This window comes from Pristiophorus japonicus, chromosome 7, assembly GCF_044704955.1.
Source record: "Pristiophorus japonicus isolate sPriJap1 chromosome 7, sPriJap1.hap1, whole genome shotgun sequence".
Classification (NCBI taxonomy): Eukaryota; Metazoa; Chordata; class Chondrichthyes; family Pristiophoridae; genus Pristiophorus; species Pristiophorus japonicus.
This window is the reverse complement of record NC_091983.1, coordinates 163500675-163523532: the sequence shown is the minus strand read 5'-3', so window position 1 is coordinate 163523532 and position 22858 is coordinate 163500675. Positions and strand designations below refer to the sequence as shown.

The 22858-nt window shown below is 46.2% G+C and overlaps 1 protein-coding gene across 2 annotated transcripts in view; it reads right to left on the bottom strand.

The window, feature by feature from the left end:
• Positions 1 to 3559, bottom strand: part of aldh8a1 (aldehyde dehydrogenase 8 family, member A1) — a 63531-nt gene extending 59972 nt beyond the window's left edge. Inside the window, exon 1 of one of the 2 annotated variants that reach the window (XM_070884504.1) lies at positions 3373 to 3559. In XM_070884504.1, coding sequence (XP_070740605.1) covers positions 3373 to 3519 — 147 coding nt within the window. In that variant the 5' untranslated portion in view covers positions 3520 to 3559. The remainder of the gene's footprint in view (positions 1 to 3372) is intronic. The other variant, XM_070884505.1, reaches the window with a different exon arrangement.
• Positions 3560 to 22858: the final 19299 nt, after the last annotated feature.

Sequence of the window (22858 nt, the reverse complement as noted above, 5' to 3'; positions counted from 1 at the left end):
AGTATATTTGGATAGTTAGTACTTGCAATCCCTGGCCAATACTGGAGTTATCATCTAGGATTCTGGCAGAAATGTACCTAGCAAATTTTGCATTGGGTTTAAGGGAAAAAGATCTGTCCATATTCTTCAAGAAATCATCAACCATGGCTGCATAAAATTTACCATTGGGCAAAGTAAGCATTTAATTGTAATAACTCACAATGGTCACCTCAACCACCAGAATGCCGAGATTTGTAGATAAAGGACAAACCTTCTCCACTTCATACAGTTCGTAAACAGAAAAATGACTCCCATGACAACGACACTGTGGCAAGCTGAATTCTCTTTCATGGCTTTATGTTTCCTTGTAGAATAATTTACAGAATGACAAAGTGTATTCCTGGACACAAACAACTGTGGCCATCGTTGAGTGTGATCATTCTGGTTTCTAAATTATTGCCAAAAAATCAAAAGATTTTCAAACCAACTGGAAGATTACAAGTTGTAAAAAAATGCATTTAGATTTACCATGTAGCACTAGACAAAAAATGTCACTCTTAAACCAAAAAAAACCTACAATTCAGCACAGTGATATGCAAAAACAGATCAGGACAAGGCCACCGCAAAAGGTGTCAGTACTTTGTGAAATGTGAACCTCATACAAATTTCTGATTCCAGTGATTCCAGTCAGTTTTATACTATTTGCTTAAATAGAAACATCGAAAATAGGTGCAGGAGTAGGCCATTCGGCCCTTCGAGCCTGCACCGCCATTCAATGAATTCATGGCTGAACATACAACTTCAGTACCCCATAAAAACATAGAAAATAGGAAATAGAAATCCTATGTTCTATTTCTTTGGGACTACAGGCTCATCTATTAGCATTAAATATAAAACATTTATTTTGAAATTACATACAACACCTTCAAACTACATGTAAATGTTCTTGTCCATTAGTTTTTAAGATCTGCATAAGTCATTTTTAAGATCTGCATAAGAGTCAGCTTTCTCAAATTTAACATTCCTGTAAAATCTTCTTGTGATATAGTCGGTATTTAGGTATAGTCCAACTAAGCAAAATATTGTCCCTACATCTCAGCAAATGATTCTTCCACATTGATGTCCTTATGTCAAGACAAGAAGAAGATCTGAGAGAAGGAGTCTGATAAATGCAAGGACAGCTTCTTTCGCTGAGGAAACCATATAGGCTGAACAAACATGGAAGTCTACAATTATAAGGAGGGAGGCGATCTCTTCTTTGAAGGCATCCTCTCCATGGCCTGCACGTGATACACAGAGCAGTGTTTACAAGTGCTGGCTCATCCTCTACCACAAGTAGGAGGGAGCACTTAGAAATGTTGGAGGCAGGATACACACAGCAGACACTGTGTAGCATAGGTGTGGGGGCACAAATACTTTACAAACTGTCCAGCTGTATCATTCAGTCTGCTTGTTACGCCATGCATTTCTCAATCTATAATTCTCTATTAATCTTCTTTACCCCACCAGTGTGTCACCACTCTGACCTCCATATAGTCAGCAGTGGAATTCCAGGAGAGGAATAAAGGAGCATCATTTGATGCTAATGCACAGGGCCATCCTGACCCTGTGAACAGCATCTTGATTGAGGATTTCTCCCAAAGCTCTTCTGCCAGTAACATGTGAAATCTGTCAATAATCACATGTACTCAGTGTGACTGCAATCTGCCATTCAAATATTAGCATTTAACTCCCTCACAATTAATGCTCTAGCTACATAAATATAGCTCATATTTTAAGCTTTTATCTGGCACTGACTTATATAGTACTACTTCAACATTTTATTCTTGCAGATATTCATGTGTACTTTGAGTTATGTAGTGAATATAACTTAAACGATGTTTACAATCTGATTGTTGCTCCACTTACTGGAACAGTTTTAGTTTTGCTTGGAATCAAAGTTATGTCAATCACTCTTGTTCCTATCTTTCTTTCTCATGGCCGAGATGTTTCCTTTTCCCAATTTATATAAAAGTTACATATTAATTCCAAATTGGCAGTGGAAGATGAGGTGTGGTTTCTGGACACTTTTATCCTGCTTTAATTTACATATCATCACAGCATATGGTTTAAATGATGTACCATTTCACAGATAGATACATTATTTGTCAAAACTATAATCCTTTAAAATCATGGCCCAAACCATGGTAACACATGATATCCCATAATAAGTTGAAGTATGTCTTTAGAATTGGTAAATGTGGTAAGTGTTGCAGCACTTCCTGACCACAGATATGAAGCAGAATCAGAAGAGTTCATACTGCCCCAATGTCCGAACTTGCCACTTGTAGAAATTCCTGTTTTAAACTGTTTGGTTCCAGTCCTTCGTTCCTACATTACAATAAACATTATTTTCCTTTATATCTCTACCACTGTCTTCTCTTGGCCACAGTCACCCTTTTCTCCATCGCTAACATCAATGTTACTTTGCCTTTTGTCTGATGGCAGGTTGGGTCTAGTCCAGCGGGCCTTTTGTCTGTCACTCAGTCACTCATCCAGCAATCTGACTGTGGAATGCTGAAAGCCGTCAAAGCTGAGATTCAGATTTATGGCTCTGGGCAAGGGATTCATATTAATGGTCTCCATCTACATTATCCTTGGTCACAATGCAACTGATAGACAGCGCCACAATTATCGTCAATGCCATTCCTTGATCAACACACCAGAAAGCACGTGTGAGTGTTACAGAGAGGTTCTCCCCCACCAGCTAGTTTTCTTTTCCTCCCTATCTCAGATGACAGCATTGACTGACAAGTCTCAAGTACAAAGCCAGCAGATGCTTATCTGGAACAAGATTTCAGACCCTTTGTCATGCTCTCAGAATCAGGCTGATTATCTTACCATTTTTTAATGTAATATTTAATTTGTAATTTATGCTCCCTCAATTGTAACATGTTTTAGAAGCTCTTTAATACAAACTTAATATTCAACCAGACTCTTAGTCTCAGTTATTGTTTTTGCATAGACCATTTGGATACACCATTACTGTAATAACAAGGTTACTATTTAAAAATAGCTACACACTCATACTGGATGGACCTCGGCCTCCTCCTCAATACCAACTGAAGCAGTGTTTTATTTAAGTTAATAATCAATATTTAATGCTATACGTTGCATTAGAATAGACTCAACACCTCCTGGGGAGATACTTTAAATATAATAGCGTGTATGCTACAAAAATCAATAATCAGGTTAATATCTGAACTACAATATACCCTGCACAGAGGCAGATTGAAATCATTTTGTCACCAACTTCGGGGGATTATTCTATTTGCCATTAGAATGAAATAATGTTATTATAAATTTATCTGAGCTGACAGACATACTGTATTCTCTGCGCTGGACCAGTCTCACCTCCTCCTTACCACTGTCTGGCACTCTGCAGTACACATCTCCGGAGGAAGGATCGTAGGAATCTAGGTGTCTACAGCACGGCACAAATTTCCCTCCAATGTAATTCTCCAACATTAAATGTGTTCTCTGGTGAGCCATTTTGGGCATGGTTCCTCGCTGCTTCCACCCCAGCTCAAACACAACGCGATGCAACCACCACCACCAGAACAACGGCCGCCCCCTTTCCAGGGCTGGCTCGGCCCAGCGGAGCCGGTGAGCGATATGTGCGGCATCCAATCAGCGGCCCCAGCCGTCAGTCACAGTCGTCGATCAGGCTCTGCGCGCACCAATATGCGGCGGGAGGGGCGGGCTCTGGGCGGCCCGCTCAGGTTGACTCGGTGACTGCAGGTCCATTCCCCTCGCTCCTTTCATTGGCCCTTCCAGGGGGCGAGGACTGGGCTCAGCAAGGGTTCACTGTTCAAAGCCTGAGCCCCAGGGAAGCTGGTGCGAGAAAAAAACAGACAAGGAAATTCAATTTTAATTCAGGAGAATACTTTTTTTCAGGAAATGTGTTTTTCTTGGTAGGCATTCGATAAGGTGCCACACAAAAGGTTACTGCAGAGGATAAAGGTATGCGGAGTCAGAGGAAATGTATTAGCATGGATAGAGAATTGGCTGGCTAACAAAGCAGAGAGTCGGGATAAATGGGTCCTTTTTGGATTGGAAATTGGTGGTTAGTGGTGTGCCACAGGGATCGGTGCTGGGACCACAACTGTTTACAATATACATAGATGATCTGGAAGAGGGGACAGAGTGTAGTGTAACAAAATTTGCAGATGACACAAGGATTAGTGGGAAAGCGGGTTGTGTAGAGGACACAGAGAGGCTGCAAAGAGATTTAGATAGGTTAAGCGAATGGGCTAAGGTTTGGCAGATGGAATACAATGTCGGAAAATGTGAGGTCATCCACCTTGGGGAAAAAAACAGTAAAAAGGAATATTATTTGAATGGGGAGAAATTACAACATGCTGTGGGGCAGAGGGACCTGAGAGTCCTTGTGCATGAATCCCAAAAAGTTAGTTTGCAGGTGCAGCAGGTAATCAGGAAGGCGAATGGAATGTTGGCCTTCATTGCGAGAGGGATGGAGTACAAAAGCAGGGAGGTCCTGCTGCAACTGTACAGGGTATTGGTGAGGCCGCACCTGGAGTACTGCGTGCAGTTTTAGTCACCTTATTTAAGGAAGGATATACTAGCTTTGGAGGGGGTACAGAGACGATTCACGAGGCTGATTCCGGAGATGAGGGGGTTACCTTATGATGATAGATTGAGTAGACTAGGTCTTTACTCGTTGGAGTTCAGAAGGATGAGGGGTGATCTTATAGAAACATTTAAAATAATGAAAGGGATAGACAAGATAGAGGCAGAGAGGTTGTTTCCACTGATCGGGGAGACTAGAACTAGGGGGCACAGCCTCAAAATATGGGGGAGTCAATTTAAAACCGAGTTGAGAGGGAATTTCTTCTCCCAGAGGGTTGTGAATCTGTGGAATTCTCTGCCCAGGGAAGCAGTTGAGGCTAGCTCATTCAATGTATTCAAATCACAGATAAATAGATTTTTAACCAATAAGGGAATTAAGGGTTATGGGGAGCGGGCGGGTAAGTGGAGCTGAGTCCACGGCCAGATCAGCCATGATCTTGTTGAGAGGCGGAGCATGCTCGAGGGGCTAGATGGCCTACTCCTGTTCCTAATTCTTATGTTCTTATATATGTCTGAGGTTAATATGCGCAAATGGATCCAAAGTTGTTAACGGTAGTGACATTTAGGAGTGAGGTTCATGATCAGAAACAATGAGACAGCTGCATCATTCGAGCCAAGGGTGGGCAGTGGAAACGTTACAAGGACACCCTCAAAGCCTCCCTGATAAAATACGGCATCCCCACCGATACCTGGGAGTCCCTGGCCACAGTCCGCCCTGAGTGGAGGAAGAGCATCCGGGAGGGCACTGAGCACCTCAAGTCTCATTGCCGAGAGCATGCAGAAATCAAGCACAGGCAGTGGAAAGAACATGCGGCAAACCTGTCCCACCCTCCCTTACCCTCAACGATTGTCTGCCCCACCTGTAGCAGGGACTGTGGCTCTCCTATTGGACTGTTCAGTAACCTAAGGACTCATTCTAAGAGTGGAAGCAAGTCTTCCTCGATTCCGAGGGACTGCCTATGATGATGATGATCTTAAAAGACAAGGAAGACAGATAGGACTCGGAATTCCATGACTTTAGTTTTGCATTCCTTTCAGTGTAAAATCACTTTTTGTCCTGGGCAGCAAATTGAAGTGGAAATCATTCCCACCTCAAAATCAGGGCCAGGATCTGGAAGCTAATACACATGTTGCTGTCTATTCTATTCCCATTCATCATTCCCACTGCCGTCCCTCGGAATCGAGGAAGACTTGCTTCCACTCCAAAAATGAGTTCTTAGGTGACTGAACAGTCCAATACGAGAATTACAATCTCTGTAACAGGTGGGACAGACAGTCATTGAGGGAAAGGATGGGTGGGACTGGTTTGCCGCACACTCCTTCCACTGCAACTAGAACTGACACCAGAATGGCATCTGATTTCATGGACATGGAGGCACCTTATTGCAGATTGGACTTATTTAAACTGTGGCAGCTTCTTCACTACCTCTGTGACCTGCTCTGCCGCCTTTATTGTCTACCCCTGCTGTCTTTATTGTCTACCTCTGCCGCCTTTATTGTCTACCCCTGCTGCCTTTATTGTCTACCCCTGCTGTTTTTATTGCAGTGCAGTGATCGTGACCATCTTTAAAAAAGGGGACAAGTCTGATTGCGGCAACTACAGAGGAATCTCCCTGTTATCAGCCACTGGGAATGTCGTCGCTAGAATCCTTCTCAACCGTCTTCTCCCAGTGGCTGAGGAGCTCCTCCCGGAGTCACAGTGCGGATTTCGTCCCCTACATGATTTTTACAGCGCGACAATTGCAAGAAAAATGCAGGGAACAGCACCAGCTCTTATACATGGCCTTCTTCAACCTTACAAAGGCCTTTGATACTGTCAACCGCGAGGGTCAATGGAGCGTCCTCCTCCGTTTCGGATGCCCCCAAAAGTTCGTCATAATGCTCCGCCTGCTCCACGATGACATGCAGGCTGTGATCCTTATCAGCGGATCCATTACAGACCCAATCCACGTCTGGACCGGGGTCAAGCGGGGCTGCGTCATCGCTCCAACCCTCTTCTCAATCTTTCTACTGCCATGCGCCACCACATAGTCAAAAAGCTCACTGCTGGAGTGGAACTAAACTACAGAACCAGTGGGAATCTGTTCAACCTTCGCCATCTCCAGGCCAGGTCCAAAACCAATGCAACTTCTACAGTCGAGCTACAGTACGCAGATGACGCCTGCCTCTGTGCACATATAGAGGCTGAACTCCAAGTCATAGTCAACGTATTCACTGAGGCGTACGAAAGCATAGGCCTTACACTAAACATCCATAAGACAAAGGTCCTCCACCAACCTATCCCCGCTGCACAGCACTGCCCCCCAGTCGTCAAGATCCACGGCGCGGCCTTGGATAACGTGAACCATTTCCCATACCTCGGGAGCCTCTTATCAACAAGAACAGGCATTGATGACGAGATTCAACACCGCCTCCAGTGTACCATCTGAGGAAAAGAGTCTTCGAAGACCAGGCCTTCAAAGCTGCTGCCAAGCTCATGGTTTACAGGACTGTAGTAATACCTGCCCTCCTGTATGGCTCAGAGACATGGACCATGTACAGTAGATACCTCAAGTCGCTGGAGAAATACCACCAACGATGTCTCCACAAGATCCTACAAATCCCCTGGGAGGACAGACGCACCAACGTTAGCATCCTCATCCAGGCCAACATCCCCAGCATTGAAGCACTGACCACACTTGATCAGCTCCGCTGGGCAGGCCACATTGTTCGCATGCCAGACACGAGACTCCCAATGCAAGCGCTCTACTCGGAACTCCTTCACGGCAAATGAGCCAAAGATGGGCAGAGGAAACATTACAAGGACACCCGCAAAGCCTCCCTGATAAAGTGCAACATCCCCACTGACACCTGGGAGTCCCTGGCCAAATACTGCCCTAAGTGGAGGAAGAGCATTTGGGAGGACGCTGAGCACCTCAAGTCTCATCGCTGAGAACATGCAGAAATCAAGCGCAGGCATCAGAAAGAGCGTGCAGCAAACCTGTCCCACCCACCCTTTCCCTCAACGACTATCTGTCCCACCTGTGACAGGGACTGTGTCTCTCATATTAGACTGTTCAGCCACTTAAGGATTCATTTTTAGAGTGGAAGCAAGTCTTCCTCGATTCCGAGGGACTACCTGTGATGATGATGATATTGTCTACCCCGCTGCCTTCATTTTCTACCCATGCTGCCTTTATTGTCCACCCCTGCCAGGTTCTGTGTTGGACATTATTGTAAAGTGGTGCAAAAAAAGTCATGACACATCCCGTCAACTCACTGAGCCAATCACTGTTCCTTATTTAATTGCTGCTTCTCCAGACTGCTACTGCAACCTTTAGCCAGATTTGGCGGCTTAAATGCTGCACTCTGGAGCAAGAGTGTGTGGACACATATGACGACGATTCCTCAGAGGAACCCTTCCTACCAAGGGTGCACCATCACATGACCAACAGGCATGCAGCAGCACAAATACTCGCATTTCAGTCGGTCCAGTTAGAGAGTTAGTTGGGCGTTCACCTGGTAATTCACAAATGAGCACAAGCAGAAATTGGTGACCGAGACAGCTGTGGAGAGTCTGTGTTGAGGTGCAATCCTCTCCAAGCTCTGCTCAGCTGGACACAGATGCTGAACCTGGGGGCCATCATTGACAAGGAAAATGATAGAGGTGCAACAGCAACTTTGTGAGGTACTGACATATGTTCCACGCACACTCTCCACAGTGGAGAGGAGCAGTGGATTGTTTTTATTCAGTCGTGAGATGTGGGCGTCGCTGGCAAGGCCAGCATTTATTGCCCATCCCTAATTGTGATTGAGAAGGTGATGATGAGCCACTTTCTTGAAACGCTACAGTCCATGTGGTGAATGTACTCCCACAGTGCTGTTATGGAGGGAGTTCCAGGATTTTGACACAGCGACGAGGAAGGAACGGTGATATATTTCCAAGTCAGGATGGTGTGTAACTTGGAGAGGATTTTGGAGGCGATGGTGTTCCCATGCACCTACTGCTCTTGTCCTTCCAAGTGGTAGAGGTTATGGGTTTGGGAAGTGCTGTCGAAGAAGCCTTGGCGAGTTGCTGCAGTGCATTTTGTGGTTGATACACACTGTAGCTTGATGCACCAGTTGTAGAGGAAGTGAATGTTTAAAGTGGCGGATGGGGTGCCAATCAAGCGCACTGCTTTGTCCTGGATGGTGTTGAGCTTCTTGAATGTTGTTGAAGCTGTACTCATCCAGGCAAGTGGAGAGTATTCCATCACACTCCTGACTTGTGCCTTGTAGATGGTGGAAAGACTTTGGGGAATCAGGAGGTGAGACACTCGCTGCAGAATACCCAGCCTCTGACCTGCTCTTGTCACCACAGTATTTATGTGGCTGGTCCAGTTAGGTTTCTGGTCAATGGTAACCTGCAGGATGGTGGGGGATTCAGCGATGGTAATGTCATTGAATGTCATGGGGCAGTGGTTAGACTCTCGCTTGTTGGAGATAGTCATTGCCTGGCACTTGTGTGGCGTGAATTTTACTTGCCACTTGTCAGCCCAAGCCTGAATGTCATCTAGGTCTTGCTGCATGCGGGCATGGTGTCACAGGGAATTACAAGAATGTCTGCCTTGGACAGCATGGCCGTCTAGATGGAGTTTCAAAAACCTCTCTCAAATGAGTCTATGCAGGCCATGGTCACGGCCATGCAGGAGATGACTGCCATCTTAAGCAAGATGGCAGATACCTTATCCATGGCCTTACAATGAGTCTTGATCTTCAGCAAGTTGCTCTCCAGCAGGGTGAGAGGAGTGATGTGACGCTGGCCCAGGAGAGGGATGATGGCAAAAGGGAACATGGAAGTGGGAGCTCCATTCCAGGTGCTCCCACTTCTCATCCATTCCTTTTTTTTGCTGTGTGAGTCACTAGCTGAACTTTTGAGCTACTAGGGCACCCCAGGGAGCAATATACACACCTGGTTTGACAATGAGTCCCCCATCTTCATATTCTTCCTTCTCCTACTACTACTCTTCTTCAATGTTCTTGTCATCAGAAGATGCCTGATGAGCACATAGGTCATCCTCCACCTGTAATCCTATCTGCTGCCTAATGTTGTGCAGGACTCAGTGCACCAGTATGATTGGGGACATCCTTGTTAGTAAGTATAGAAGGGCGCCTCCAGACCTATGTAGGCACCTGAAGCGCATCTTCAGCATGCCGATAGCTTGTTCTATGAAATACCTGGTAGTCATGTGGCTCTCATTGTAGCGCACCTGCGCCTCACTTGTGGGGTTCCTCACAGTTATTATGAGCCAAATTTGAAGGGGATATCTCTTGTCTCCTACTAGCCAGTCCATTTGTTTCCTGGTACAAAATGGTTTGGAATGTTGGACTCCTGACAGCTTCCATGAATCATGAACCTCTTTTTGTGATTGTACATTGATGGAATGAAATCCCTTGCAGTTGATAAAACATCCTGGCTGATTTGTGATCCTCGAATTGCCATGTATGTGCAATCAATGGCTCCCTCTATCTGTTGGAAGCCAGCCAGAGACACAAATCCAACTGCCCGTTCATTCTAGCTATTGCTGTTGCAGGGGATGTTGACACAAGTTGATGGACACCCTGGCAAACAACCCATCCATGACCTGCAGTATAATTTTATGTGCAGTGACTGAGAGATCCTCGAGCTGTCTCCAGTGGACCACTGGAAGGAGCCAGAGACAAAGAAACTGAGAGCGACGGGCATTGTGTGCCCACCAGTTCCAGTAGGGAGCAGCTCTTCTTGAAGCCGGCTGCAGACATCAGCGACTACCTGCCTTGACAATCTGAGCCTGTAGAAGCACTGCCCTTCAGACAGGTCAAGGAAGCCGAGCCTCTGTCGGTAGACCTTCTGGTATGGGTAGTGCCTCCTGTGACCTTAGTCCCTCTATTATTCTCCTCTCTGCTGTTCTACAATTTGTTCTGCTTTCTGCTGTTCTCCAGATCTGTGTTGTGCACCTCTCTGTTGTGAATCTCCCTCTTGTGCCCCACTCTCTTCAACCATGGCTCAATTGGTAGCACTCTCGCCTCTGAGTTAGAAGGTTGTGGGTTCAAGTCTCACTCCAGAGACTTGAGCACAGAAATCTAAGCTGACACTCCAATGCAGTACTGAAGGAGTGCTGCACTATCGGAGGTGCTGTCTTTCAACTGAGACATTAAAATGAGGCCCCATCTGCTTTCTCAGGTGGATGTACGGCACTATTTTGAAGAAACACAGGGGAGCTATTCCTGGTATCCTGGCCAATATTTATCCCTCAATCAACATCACTAAAGACAGATGATCTGATTGCTGTTTGTGGGACTTTGCTATGTGCTAATTGGCTGCTGTGGTTCCTACAGTACAACAGTGACTACACTTCAAAAATACTATATTGGCTGCAAAGCGCTTTGGGACATCTTGAGGTCATGAAAAACGCTATATAATTGTAAGTCTTTCTTTCTTGTGCATCTGCAGATCCCATCACAGCATGACATTGCTACCATGGATGGTGATTGTCTTCCTGGTCCAATGTCCTCTCGCAAATATCCATGGTGCCCCCCCCCCCGCCTCCCCTACCACCACCATCCTGATGTTGCCCATTTGAAAGCCTCCAAACTTTTGAGAAATGTTTATGATCACAAAAACTCTGAGAAATGTTTGCCAGATGTAACTAACAAAGCAGATATAAGCACTGAGGCTTTATTGATAGCAGACAATCTGAACTTTAAAGACCCCATGAAGGGCCGTTCAATCTCGCCCACGTTTCATTGGCAAGTTTCTTGAACACCGGGAGACCCATGCTAGGGTATTAAATTAAAATTGTGTTGAAATCATTTGATAATCATCTCATTAGCATGTGTTAATGATCGACCTGCCTCCAGTGAGCAAGTTACTCGCATGCATCCAAATGCGCTTCCATTAAACACGGAAGTTGGGATCGGGTTTTAGAATTTTTAATTTTTTACCTTGCACCCCAGCCCCAACCTATCTGTCCCTGGAGGTTATGAACATATGAAAGATAACAGACAGGTAAAGACCATCTGGTACACCAAGCCTGTTCCACACATTTGCAATACCTTGTGCATCACAACTTATACATTCCACCCCACCCGAAACCATGTGATCTCCTGGGAGAGGACACAAACAGATTTAAAAAAACAGGCCTATTTGGGGAAAAAAATCTGGGAAATTCCTCTCTGACCCATCTAGGCAATTGAAACTAGAACAGGAGATCACTCTGGCCATTAAATTCCCTGCAGTACCTACCTTCTATAAGAGGTGATCTCCGCCGCAGCCAGAAACAAATCCAGCTTTTGCTCGAAGGACTCAGTGAGTCTGCATTCACCACATGAGAGGGCAGCTTGTTCCAGAGGTCTACTATTCTCTGTGAAAAGAACCATCTCCTGACATCTAACCTAGATCTAACCTTATACAACTTAAATGTGTGCCCCCTGGTCCTGCCTAACCTAGTTAATTGAAATAAACGGTCAGCTGGAACACTGTCTGTTCCCTTCATTATCTTATAAACCTCAATCTTATCCCCTCTAAGTCTGTGCTGCTCTAAGATAAAGAGTCCCACCTCTTTTAACCTATCTTGATAACTAAGATGCTTTAGACTTGGAATTAGTCTGGTGGCCCTCTTCTGCACCATTTCCAGAGCCTCAATATCACCCACCATGTGTGGAGACCAAAACTAGACACAGTATTCCAAGTGTGACCTGACTAAGGTCTTGTACAAGGACAAGACAGTACGCCTCGTCTTATACTTAATTGTCGTATGGATACACCCCAACCCCCTAATTGCTCTAGCTATCAGCGCACGGCATTGCTCATGTACTTTTAAGGATGTATGCACTAGAATGCCAAAATCGCTTTCTAATTCCACCATCTTCAATGCCTTTCCCTGGAGGGTGTATGAATGTTGAGCATTTGCCCTGCCCACATGCATAACAGTGCACTTATCTAAGTTATACATCATTTTCCAGTCTTGAGCCCCGTCACCCAACACATTAAGATCTGCCTGAATCAGACAAGCCTCTTCTACAGTTCTAATACTCACACAAATCTTGGTATTATTATGTATGCAATAAAGGATCAAACTGAGTACTGTTTAACTAAGCAAGGTACAACCTTGCTTCTGCTTTATTTTGGCTCAAAGTGTTTGACTCACAAAATAGCTGGCCTTTTATATCAGAGTAGCACTCAGTGGCCTCCAGCAATGACACCATCTGCTGGCTACAAACAGCATGTCCATACATGACAATACCCTCCTCTGCGATCTTATCACAGTCTTTCACAGGTTGAGACGGTCCGGTGCTTTATGCTCCCGGGTTGACCATCTCAGTTCGATTCCAGCCTTGGGTGAATGTGCGGAGCCTGTTGTGGCTGGTGGCTGGATGGCTGACTTGTTGGAGGTGGCAGTGGCCATGGCAGGAATTGTAAGACCATTTTTATTGAACAAGTCCGTGATGGAAATTCCGAGTTCACTGATGACCCTTGAGTCCACTGAAGGCTGCTGGTAGGTTGGTTGGTCGTCGACGGTTTCTTCGTCCGATTGCTCTGGCTCATCTGTGTGCCTCAGCTTTGTTTGATCCATGCGATTCCTGCAAGTTTGCCCATTCTTGAGCTTAATAACAAATACTCTGTTGCCCTCCTTGACCATGACAGTACTAGTGATCCATTTGGGACCCTGACCATAATTCAACATATATACAGGATCATTAACAGAAATCTCGCGTGACACAGTTGCGCAATCGTGGTACTCTTGTTGACTCTGTCTTCTGTATTCAACATGATTATTTAAATCCAGGTGTACAAGAGATAACTTGGTCTTAAGACCTTTTTCATCATGAGTTCAGCAGGCGAGACCCCTGTGAGTGTGTGGGGTCTTGTCCTGTAACTCAGCAGTATGCAAGACAAGCGGGTCTGCAGTGACCCTTGGGTTACTCTCCTCATGCTTTGCTTGATAATTTGTACTGCACGTTCTGCTTGCCTGTTGGCTGCAGGCTTGAATGGTGCTGACCTTACATGTTTTATGCCTTTAAGTTTTACAAACTCCTGAAACTTCTCACCGGTGAAGCACGACCCATTGTCACTCACCACTATGTCAGGCAGACCACGTGTCACGAACATGACATTGAGATTCTCTATGGTTGCCGTGGACGTACTGGATGACACGATTATGCATTCTATCCACTTCGAATAAGCATCCACCACCTCTATAAACATCTTGCCCAGGAAGGGACCTGCAAAATCTACATGGATCCTGGACCAAGGTTTGGATGGCCATGACCACAGACTCAGCGGCGATTCCACTGGTGCTTTGTTGAGCTGCATGCAGGTGTTGCACTGATGCACGCATGCTTCCAGCTCCGAATCAATTCCTGGCCACCATACGTGTGACCTGGCGATGGCCTTCATCATCACTATAGCAGGATGTGTGCTGTGTAACTCACGCATAAACTTCTCTCTCCCTTTCTTAGACATTACAACTCGATTGCCCCACAATATGCAATCTGCTTGAATAGACAGTTCATCCTTGCGACGAATGTATGGTTTGGCCTCCTCGTACATTTGCTTAGGTATGGCAGACCAATCTCCTTTGAGGATGCAACCCTTTACCACCGATAATATCGGGTCCTGACTGGTCTAGGTCTTAACTTGTTTAGCCATGACAGGGGTACCTCTACTCTCAACAGCATCCATGATTAACATTAAATCTGCTGGTTGTGGCATTTCCATCTCCGGTGTGGGCAACAGCAACCGGCTCAAAGCATTGGCACAATTGTCTGTGCCAGGGCTGTGGCGAATGACATAATCATAGGCAGATAATGCCAGCGCCCACCTTTGGATGCGGGATGAGGCATTGGTAGTGATACCTTTGCTCTCGGAAAACAATGAAATGAGCGGCTTGTGATCGGTCTCTAATTCGAAACTCAGACCAAACAGGTATTGATGCATCTTTTTAACACCATACACACACGCTAAATCTGCTTTTTCTACCATAGTGTAGGCTCTTTCTGCTTTAGACAAACCTTTGGATGCATATGCAACAGGTTGAAGTTTCCCCGACTCATTGGCTTGTTGTAACACGCAACCAATTCCATATGACGATGCGTCACAGGCCAAAACTAACATTTACATGGGTCATAATGTACCAGCAGCTTGTTCGAGCAAAGCAGATTGGTGGCTTTCTCGAAGACTCTGTCTTGCAATGCGCCTCACACCCAGTCGTTGCCTTTTCTCAATAGCATGTGCAGTGGTTCAAGTAAGGTGCTCAATTTAGGGAGGAAGTTACAAAAGTAGTTGAGTAGACCCAGGAACAAATGCAGCTCCGTCACATTCTGCGGCTTGAGAGCATTCTTGATGGCTTTGGTTTTCACATCAGTAGGTCAGATGCCATCAGTGGCGATTTTCCTCCTGAGGAATTCAACCTCTGGTGCCATGAAGACGCACTTCGGGCGTTTAAGTCTGAGTCCCACTCTGTCCAAACGCAGTAGAACCTCTTCCAGGTTGTTCAGATGTTCCTTGGAGTCACGACCAGTGATCAGGATGTCATTTTGGAACACGACAGTTCTGCGAACGGACTTCAGTAGATTTTCCATATTCCTCTGGAACACTGCTGCAGCCGAGCGAATTCCAAACGGGCACCTGTGGTAAATAAACAGTCCTTTGTGCGTGTTAATGCACGTAAGTCTCTTCGACATCTCGACCAACTCTTGCATCATATAGGCCTATGTCAAGTCCAGTTTTGTGAACAACTTCCCTCCGGCTAGTGTCGCAAACAAGTCATCGGCCTTCGGTAACGGGTACTGATCTTGTTTCGAAACCCTGTTGATCGTGGCTGTTGTGTATGGAGAAAGAGTTAGACTGAACACTATGAGCTCAAAGTAAAGTGTGACCTTAGTCTTTTATTTCAGGTCTCCAGAGTGCCTCTCCAACCTGTGAAGCCTCCTTAAATACCTATGCTCCCAAGGGATTATGGGATCCCCTGGGACTCCTGGGGATGAGCCCTCTGGTGGCTGTACAGAATAAAATACAAGTCCACATATATAACAACACTCCTCCCCAAAGTCAATAGTGTAACTATTTACAATGTGAGTCGATCTGGGGCCCTTCTTGCCCTGGTTGACCGTCTCGGTGTGAAAGCTGGTGTTGTTGAATCATTTGTTCGGCCCTCGCTGGGCTGCTGTGCTGCTGGCCTTGCCGAGCTGCCTGGTGTGTTGGGTCCTGCAGGGCTGCTGTGGATGATGGGTTCTGCTTCGTGGTCAACCGTTGTGCCGGTTGCGACTGGTGTGTATGTTGGGGGATCAAAAAAGGTAGGGTCCAAGGTGGGTTGCTCAGGATAGTCCGTGAATCTGAGTTTGATTTGGTCCAAGTGTTTCCGGTGAATGAGTCCATTTGAAAGTTTGACCCGAAACACCCTGCTCCCCTCTTTGGCCACGACACTGCCGGGAAGCCACTTGGGACCTTGTCCATAATTTAATACAATTATAGAATCATTGATTCCAATCTCGCATGACACATTTGCGCTATCATGGTATGCACTTTGTTGAAACCGCCTGCTCTCTACGTGTTTATGTAGATCAGGATGAACTAACGAGAGCCTTGTCTTAAGTGCTCTTTTCATGAGCAGTTCAGCAGGTGGGATCCCAGTGAGTGAGTGGGGTCTCGTACGGTAGCGAAGCAGGACTCGGGATAGGCGAGTCTGCAGTGAGCCTTCAGTTACCCTCTTCAAGCCTTGCTTGATGGTTTGCACTGCTCTCTCTGCCTGACAATTGGATGCTGGTTTAAACGGGGCAGATGTGACATGTTTGATCCCGTTACGGGTCATGAATTCTTTGAACTCAGCATTGGTAAAACATGGCCTGTTGCCGCTCACCAGGACATCGGATAAGCCGTGAGTGGCAAACATGCCCCGCAGGCTTTCGGCAGTGGCAGCGGACGTGCTAGCCGACATTATCTCAAATTCAATCCACTTGGAGTACTCGTCTACAACTACAAGGAACATTTTACCCAAGAACGGGCCTGCATAGTCGACGTGGACCCTAGACCACGGTTTGGAGGGCCAAGACCATAAACTTAGCGGCGCCTCCCTGGGTACATTGCTTAACTGCGAGCACGTATTACATCTGTGAATGCAGGACTCTAAGTCCGCAACGATACCGGGCCACCATATGTGGGATCTGGCTATCGCTTTCATCATTCCGATGCCTGGGTGGGTACTGTGGAGGTCATTGATGAAGGTGTCTCTGCCCTTCTTGAGGACCACTACTCGATTGCCCCACAGAAGGCAGTCTGCCTGTATAGACATTTCATCTTTGCACCGCTGGAATGGCGTTATCTCTTCCTGCATTTCCACTGGGACACTGGATCATCTCCCGTGAAGCACACAGCTTTTGACTAGAGATAATAAGGGGTCCTGGCTTGTCCAGGTTTTGATCTGCCGGGCAGTGACAGGTGATTGCTCACTCTCAAATGCTTCCATAACCATGGCTAGATCTGCGGGCTGGGTGGGCAATGGCAGCCTACTGAGAGCATCGGCGCAGTTTTCTGTGCCTGGCCTGTGGTGGATGGCATAATTGTCTGCGGACAACGTGAGCGTCCATCTCTGGATGCGGACCGATGCGTTGGTATTTATCCCTTTACTCTCGGAAAACAGGGATATAAGTGGCTTATGGTCAGTTTCCAATTCAAATTTTAGCCCAAACAGGTATTGATGCATTTTCTTTATCCCATCGACACACACTAACGCTTCTTTTTCAATCATGCTGTCGGCTCTTTCAGCCTTAGACAGACTCCTGGATGCATAAGCAACCACTTGCAGTTTCCTGAAACCATTAGTTTGTTGCAATACACACCCAACGCCATATGACGATGCATCACATGCTAGTACCAAATGCTTACATCGATCATACAACACAGGCAATTTGTTTGAGCATAACAATTTTCTCACTTTTACAAAGGCATTTTCTTGGCATTTGCCTCAAACCCATTCACCCCCTTTTCATAGTAAGACATGTAGTTGTTCTAGCAGTGTGCTGAGACCTGGTAAGAAGTTACCAAAATAGTTCAATAGTCACAGAAATGACCACAGCTCCGTCACATTCTGTGGCCTCGGTGCGTTCTCGATTGCCTCCGTCTTCGCGTTGGTGAGCCTGATGCCATCCGTCGCAATCCTCCTTCCCAAGAACTCTACTTCAAGCACAAGCAAATTGCACTTAGAGTGTTTTAACCTGAGTCCATGCGGTTGAGTCGACTAAGAACCTCCTCCAGGTTCTGCAGGTGCTCAACTGTGTTCCGACCTGTGACCAAGATGTCGTCCTGGAAGACCACGGTGTGCGGGACCGACTTCAGTAAACTTTCCATGTTTCTCTGGAATATCGCTGCCACTGATCGGATTCCAAACGGGCATCTGTTATAAACAAAAAAACCTTTGTGCGTGTTGATGCAGGTGAGGGCCTTCAATGATTCCTCCAGTTCCTGTGTCATGTATGCTGAAGTCAGATCCAGCTTCGTGAATATCTTTCCTCCTGCCAGCCAGCAAAGAGGTTGTCAGCCTTTGGTAGTGGGTATTGGTCCTGCAGGGAGAAACGATTGATAGTTACTTTGTAATCGCCACAGATTCTGACGGTGCCATCTCCGTTGAGGACTGGGACAATGGGACTGGCCCACTCACTGAACTCGATCGGTGAAATGATGCCCTCTCTTTGCAGCCGGTCCAGCTCGATCTCTACCCTTTCTCTCATCATGTACAGTACTGCTCTCGCCTTGTGATGGATGGGTCGTGCCCCCGGAATTAGGTGGATCTGTACTTTTGCCCTTAGAATTTTCCGATGCCTGGTTCGAACAGCGAAGGAAATTTGTTTAAGACCTGGGCATACGAAGTCTCGTCAGCAGGCGATAGCGCTCGGACGTCGTCCCAGTTCCAGCGTATCTTTCCCAGCCAGCTCCTGCCGAGCAGCGTGGGATCATCGCTCGGTACCACCCAGAGTGTTCCTTGTGCAGTGCTCCATCGTAGGAGACCTTTACGGTAGCATTGCCGATTACAGGAATCAGTTCTTTCGTGTATGTTCTTAGTTTCGTGCGAACTTGAGTTAAGACTGGAATTGATGCCTTGTTGCACCACAACCTTTTCAAAGTCTTTTCCCCCATGATGGACTGGCTCGCGCCCATGTCCAGCTCCATTGACACCGGGAGTCCATTTAGTTCAACATTCAGCATTATCGGGGGACAATTCGTGGTGAATGTGTGCACCCCATGTACCTCTGCCTCCTCTATCTGAGGCTCTGTTGCATTGTGATCCTCTGTGGATCTGTCCTTCTCTGCAACATGGTGATTTGCAGGTTTAACAGGATTAGCAGCTCGGCTGCACACTCGTTGGAGGTGTCCTATTGTTCCACAGCCCTTGCAAACGTACTCTTTGAATCGGCATGAATGGAAATGATGATCACCCCTGCAGCGCAAACAAGGTGTTAATGGCCTTGCATTTATCACCCTTGATGGTCGGCTTGAGTCATCTGCGGATGTGCAGCTGCAGGTATGTGTGACCTGCCCTGTACGTTACGATTCGAAAATAACATCACTTTGTTTACAGTACTTGTAGCAGCACTTGTGTGCTGAGAGATTTGCTTAGTATTGTCACTGGTGGCAATGAACGCCTGGGCTATCGCTATGGCCTTACTCAAGGTTGGGGTCTCTACAGTCAAAAGTTTGCGAAGTATGGTTTCGTGGCTAATGCCAAGTACGAAAAAGTCTCTGAGCATGTGCTCCAAATATCCTTCAAATTTGCAATGTCCTGCAAGGCGTCTTAGCTCGGTGAAATAACTCGCCACTTCCTGGCTTCCAAGCCTTTTGTAGGTGTAGAACCGGTACCTCGCCATCAGAACGCTTTCCTTCGGGTTCAAATACTCTCAGACCAGTGTGCACAAATCGTCGAACGATATCTCCGTGAGTTTCATTGGAGTGAGCAGATTCTTCATGAGGCCGTACGTTGGTGCCCCACAGACGGTGAGGAGGATCGCCCTTCGTTTGGCAGCGCTCTCTTCCCCATCTAGCTCGTTGGCCACGAAATATTGGTCGAGTCGCTCCACAAATGTTTCCCAATCATCTCCCTCCGAAAATTTCTCGAGGATGCCCACTGTTCTCTGCATCTTTGGGTTCACTATCTGTATCTCGTCGCCAGCTGTTGTGTATGGAGAAAGAGTCAGACTGAACACTGTGAGCTCAATGTAAAGTGTGACCTTAGTCTTTTATTGCAGATCTCCAGAGTGCCTCTTCAACCTGTGAAGCCTCCTTAAATACCTGTGCTCCCAAGGGATTATGGGATCCCTTGGGGCTCCAGGGGATGAGCCCTCTGCAGACTGTACTGAGTAAATACAAGTCCACATATATAACAGTAGCCTTGTCGTCTCCACAGATTCTGACTGTGCCATCACTTTTCAGCACAGGAACAATGGGGCTGACCCATTCATTAAATTGAACCGGTGATATGATCCCTTCATGTTGGAGTCTGTCCAGTTCAATTTCGACCTTCTCCTTCATCATATATGACACTGCCCGAACTTTATGATGGACGGGTCTTGCATCTGAGTCCACGTGGATCTGCACCTTGGCTCCCGTGAAGTTGCCGATACCCAATTCGAACAGAGAGGGGAACTTGCTCAATACTTGGGCACATGTATCTTCCTCCGACGACAACGCCTTTATGTCGTTGCAGTCGTATCTGATTTTCTGCAATCAGCTCCTGCCGAGCAGCATTGGGCCATTGCCTGGAACAATCCACAGCGGTAACTCGTGAACCACACCATTATATAACACATTAATTTGTGCACTGCCAATCACCTTTATCAGTTCTTTGGTGTACTTGTGCAGCTTGGCATTAACAGGGCTCATCCTGGGCCTCCCACTGAATATCCGACAGTTTATTAAATGCTCTCTCGTTCATGATCGATTGGCTCGCCCCTGTGTCCAGTACCAGTATCCCGTTAAACTTCACATTAATTAAACTTGGTTTACTCTTGGTTATGAAAGAGTACAGTCCATATACTTCCTCCTCTGGCATCTCGGATTGCGTATCCGGATCCACGCTAGTCTGGCTCTCATCCTCCATGTGGTGTGTCGCAGCTCGCTTGCTCTTCTGCGGACACTTGCGCTGGAGATGCCCCACTCTCAGACAGCCTTTGCAACAATATTGCTTAAATCGTCACTGCTGGTGCCGATGATTTCCCCCACAATGCTAACACGGAGAAGTTGGATACATTCCCGCTGGCGGACTTTGGGCAGCCACAGGTTTCGCGAACGTAGCTGGATAGGCTCTGCCGTGTGCCACTCTGCCGAATGCCGAATCATTCGCGAACGTAGCTGGATAGGCCCTGCCATGTGCCGCTCTGCCGAACGCCTAATCAATCGCATTTACAGTACGTGCCGAGGTTCGGTTCTTCACCGATATTTGCTTTATCCTGCCCGTCGTCATACATGATTGAGCGATCTGGATGGCCCTTTTTAAATCCAACTCCTCCACCGCCAGAAGTTTACGCAGGATCACCTCGTGGTTGATACTGATAACAAAGACGTCACCCAGCATGTCTGCCAACACCGTCCTGAACTTGCACAGTCCCACTAGACGTCTCAGGTCGGCAATGAATTCTGCCGCTCTCTGGCCCTCTGATCGAACGTGTATATAAAACCTGTATCTTGAGATAATGATGCCGTCGTCTGGCTTAAGGAGCTCCCGTACCAATGTACACAACTCCTCGTACGTTTTCTCTGTTGGATCACTAGGTATGAGTAGATTCTTTATCAGACCCTAGATCTTTGAACTACACACAGAGAAGAACACGGCCTGGCGCTGATCTGCATCGTTGACCCCCTTCATTTTGTTGGCCATGAAGTACCGGTTCAAATGGCTCACAGTCTGCCCAATCTTCTCCCTCCACGAATCACTCTAAAAATCCAATCGTGCTCATTTTGCAAACAAAGGTTCTTGTATTCTCGTCGCCAAATGTTATATATGCAATAAAGGTTCAAACTGAGTACTGTTTAACTAAGCAAGGTACAACCTTTTATTTTGGCCCAAAATGTTTGACTCATAAAATGGCTGCCTTTTATACCAGAGCAGCACCATGTGCGTGCTGGTCAGTGGCCTCCAGCAATGACACCATCTGGTGGCTGCAAATAGCATGTACATAAATGATAGGTATCATCTGCAAATTTTCAAATTATGCCGCCAACCCTTGAATCCAGATCATTAATAAAAATAATAAAAATCATCAGTTCCAACACTGATCCCTGCCGAACACCTCTGGTGACCGGTCTCCAAACAGATCCAAATGCATCTATAACTATTCTTTGCCTGCATTCTGCTAGGCAGTTCTGAATCCAACTCAATCTATTTCCACTAATACCAGAGGCTCCAATCTTGTAGAGAAGCCTCTTATGTGGTACCTTGTCAAAAGCTTTTTGGAAATCGAAGTAGACAATGTCTACCGGGTTTCCCTCATCCACCAACTTTGCAACTTTTTCAAAAAATACAATTAGATTTGTGAGACACGACCTCTTGTTTATGAGGCCATGTTGGGTGTCCCCCCCTATCCAAGTATTCATATATTGCATCCCTTATGATTCTTTCAAACATCTTACCTATTACTGATGTTAAACTGATGGGCCTATAGTTACCCGGGTCTGCTTTGTCACCTTTTTTAAAAATGGGGACTACATTAGCCTCCTTGCAATCTGTAGGAACCATTCCAGAGTGCAGTGAGCTATTAAAAATATCATTCACAGCATACATTAAACTTGCAGAAGAGCCTTTTCAATCTAGTCGCCTTAATACAATTGAATGCAACTTCGTGTCAATTCCATACTATTTCAGTCCACAGTATTTTCAGTTAGTGAGTGCTTTTTTTTCCCCAGCGCATGTGCAGTGATTTTTCGGCGCAAGCTACAAGCTCCACCTCCAGAATTGTCTTCGGGTAGTGCAACGCTAAAAATAACTTCTGCTTTGTGGAAAGTGTTGGGGTTTTTTTGAGGGGGGAAAAAATCGTATGTATCATATGTGGGCGCCAGAAATCATGAATGTGGAAAATCGAGGCCTTAATTCTTTCTAAAACAATATGCATATCTATGTTAATATTATTGATAAAACTAGTATTATTAAATTCTAATATTTGAGCATCATCTTCAAGGATGAATACTGATGCAAAGCACTCATTTAATATTTCCACCATATTCAGTGAGTCATTTGTAATCTGTCCTTGAAAAACCCTTCAGTGG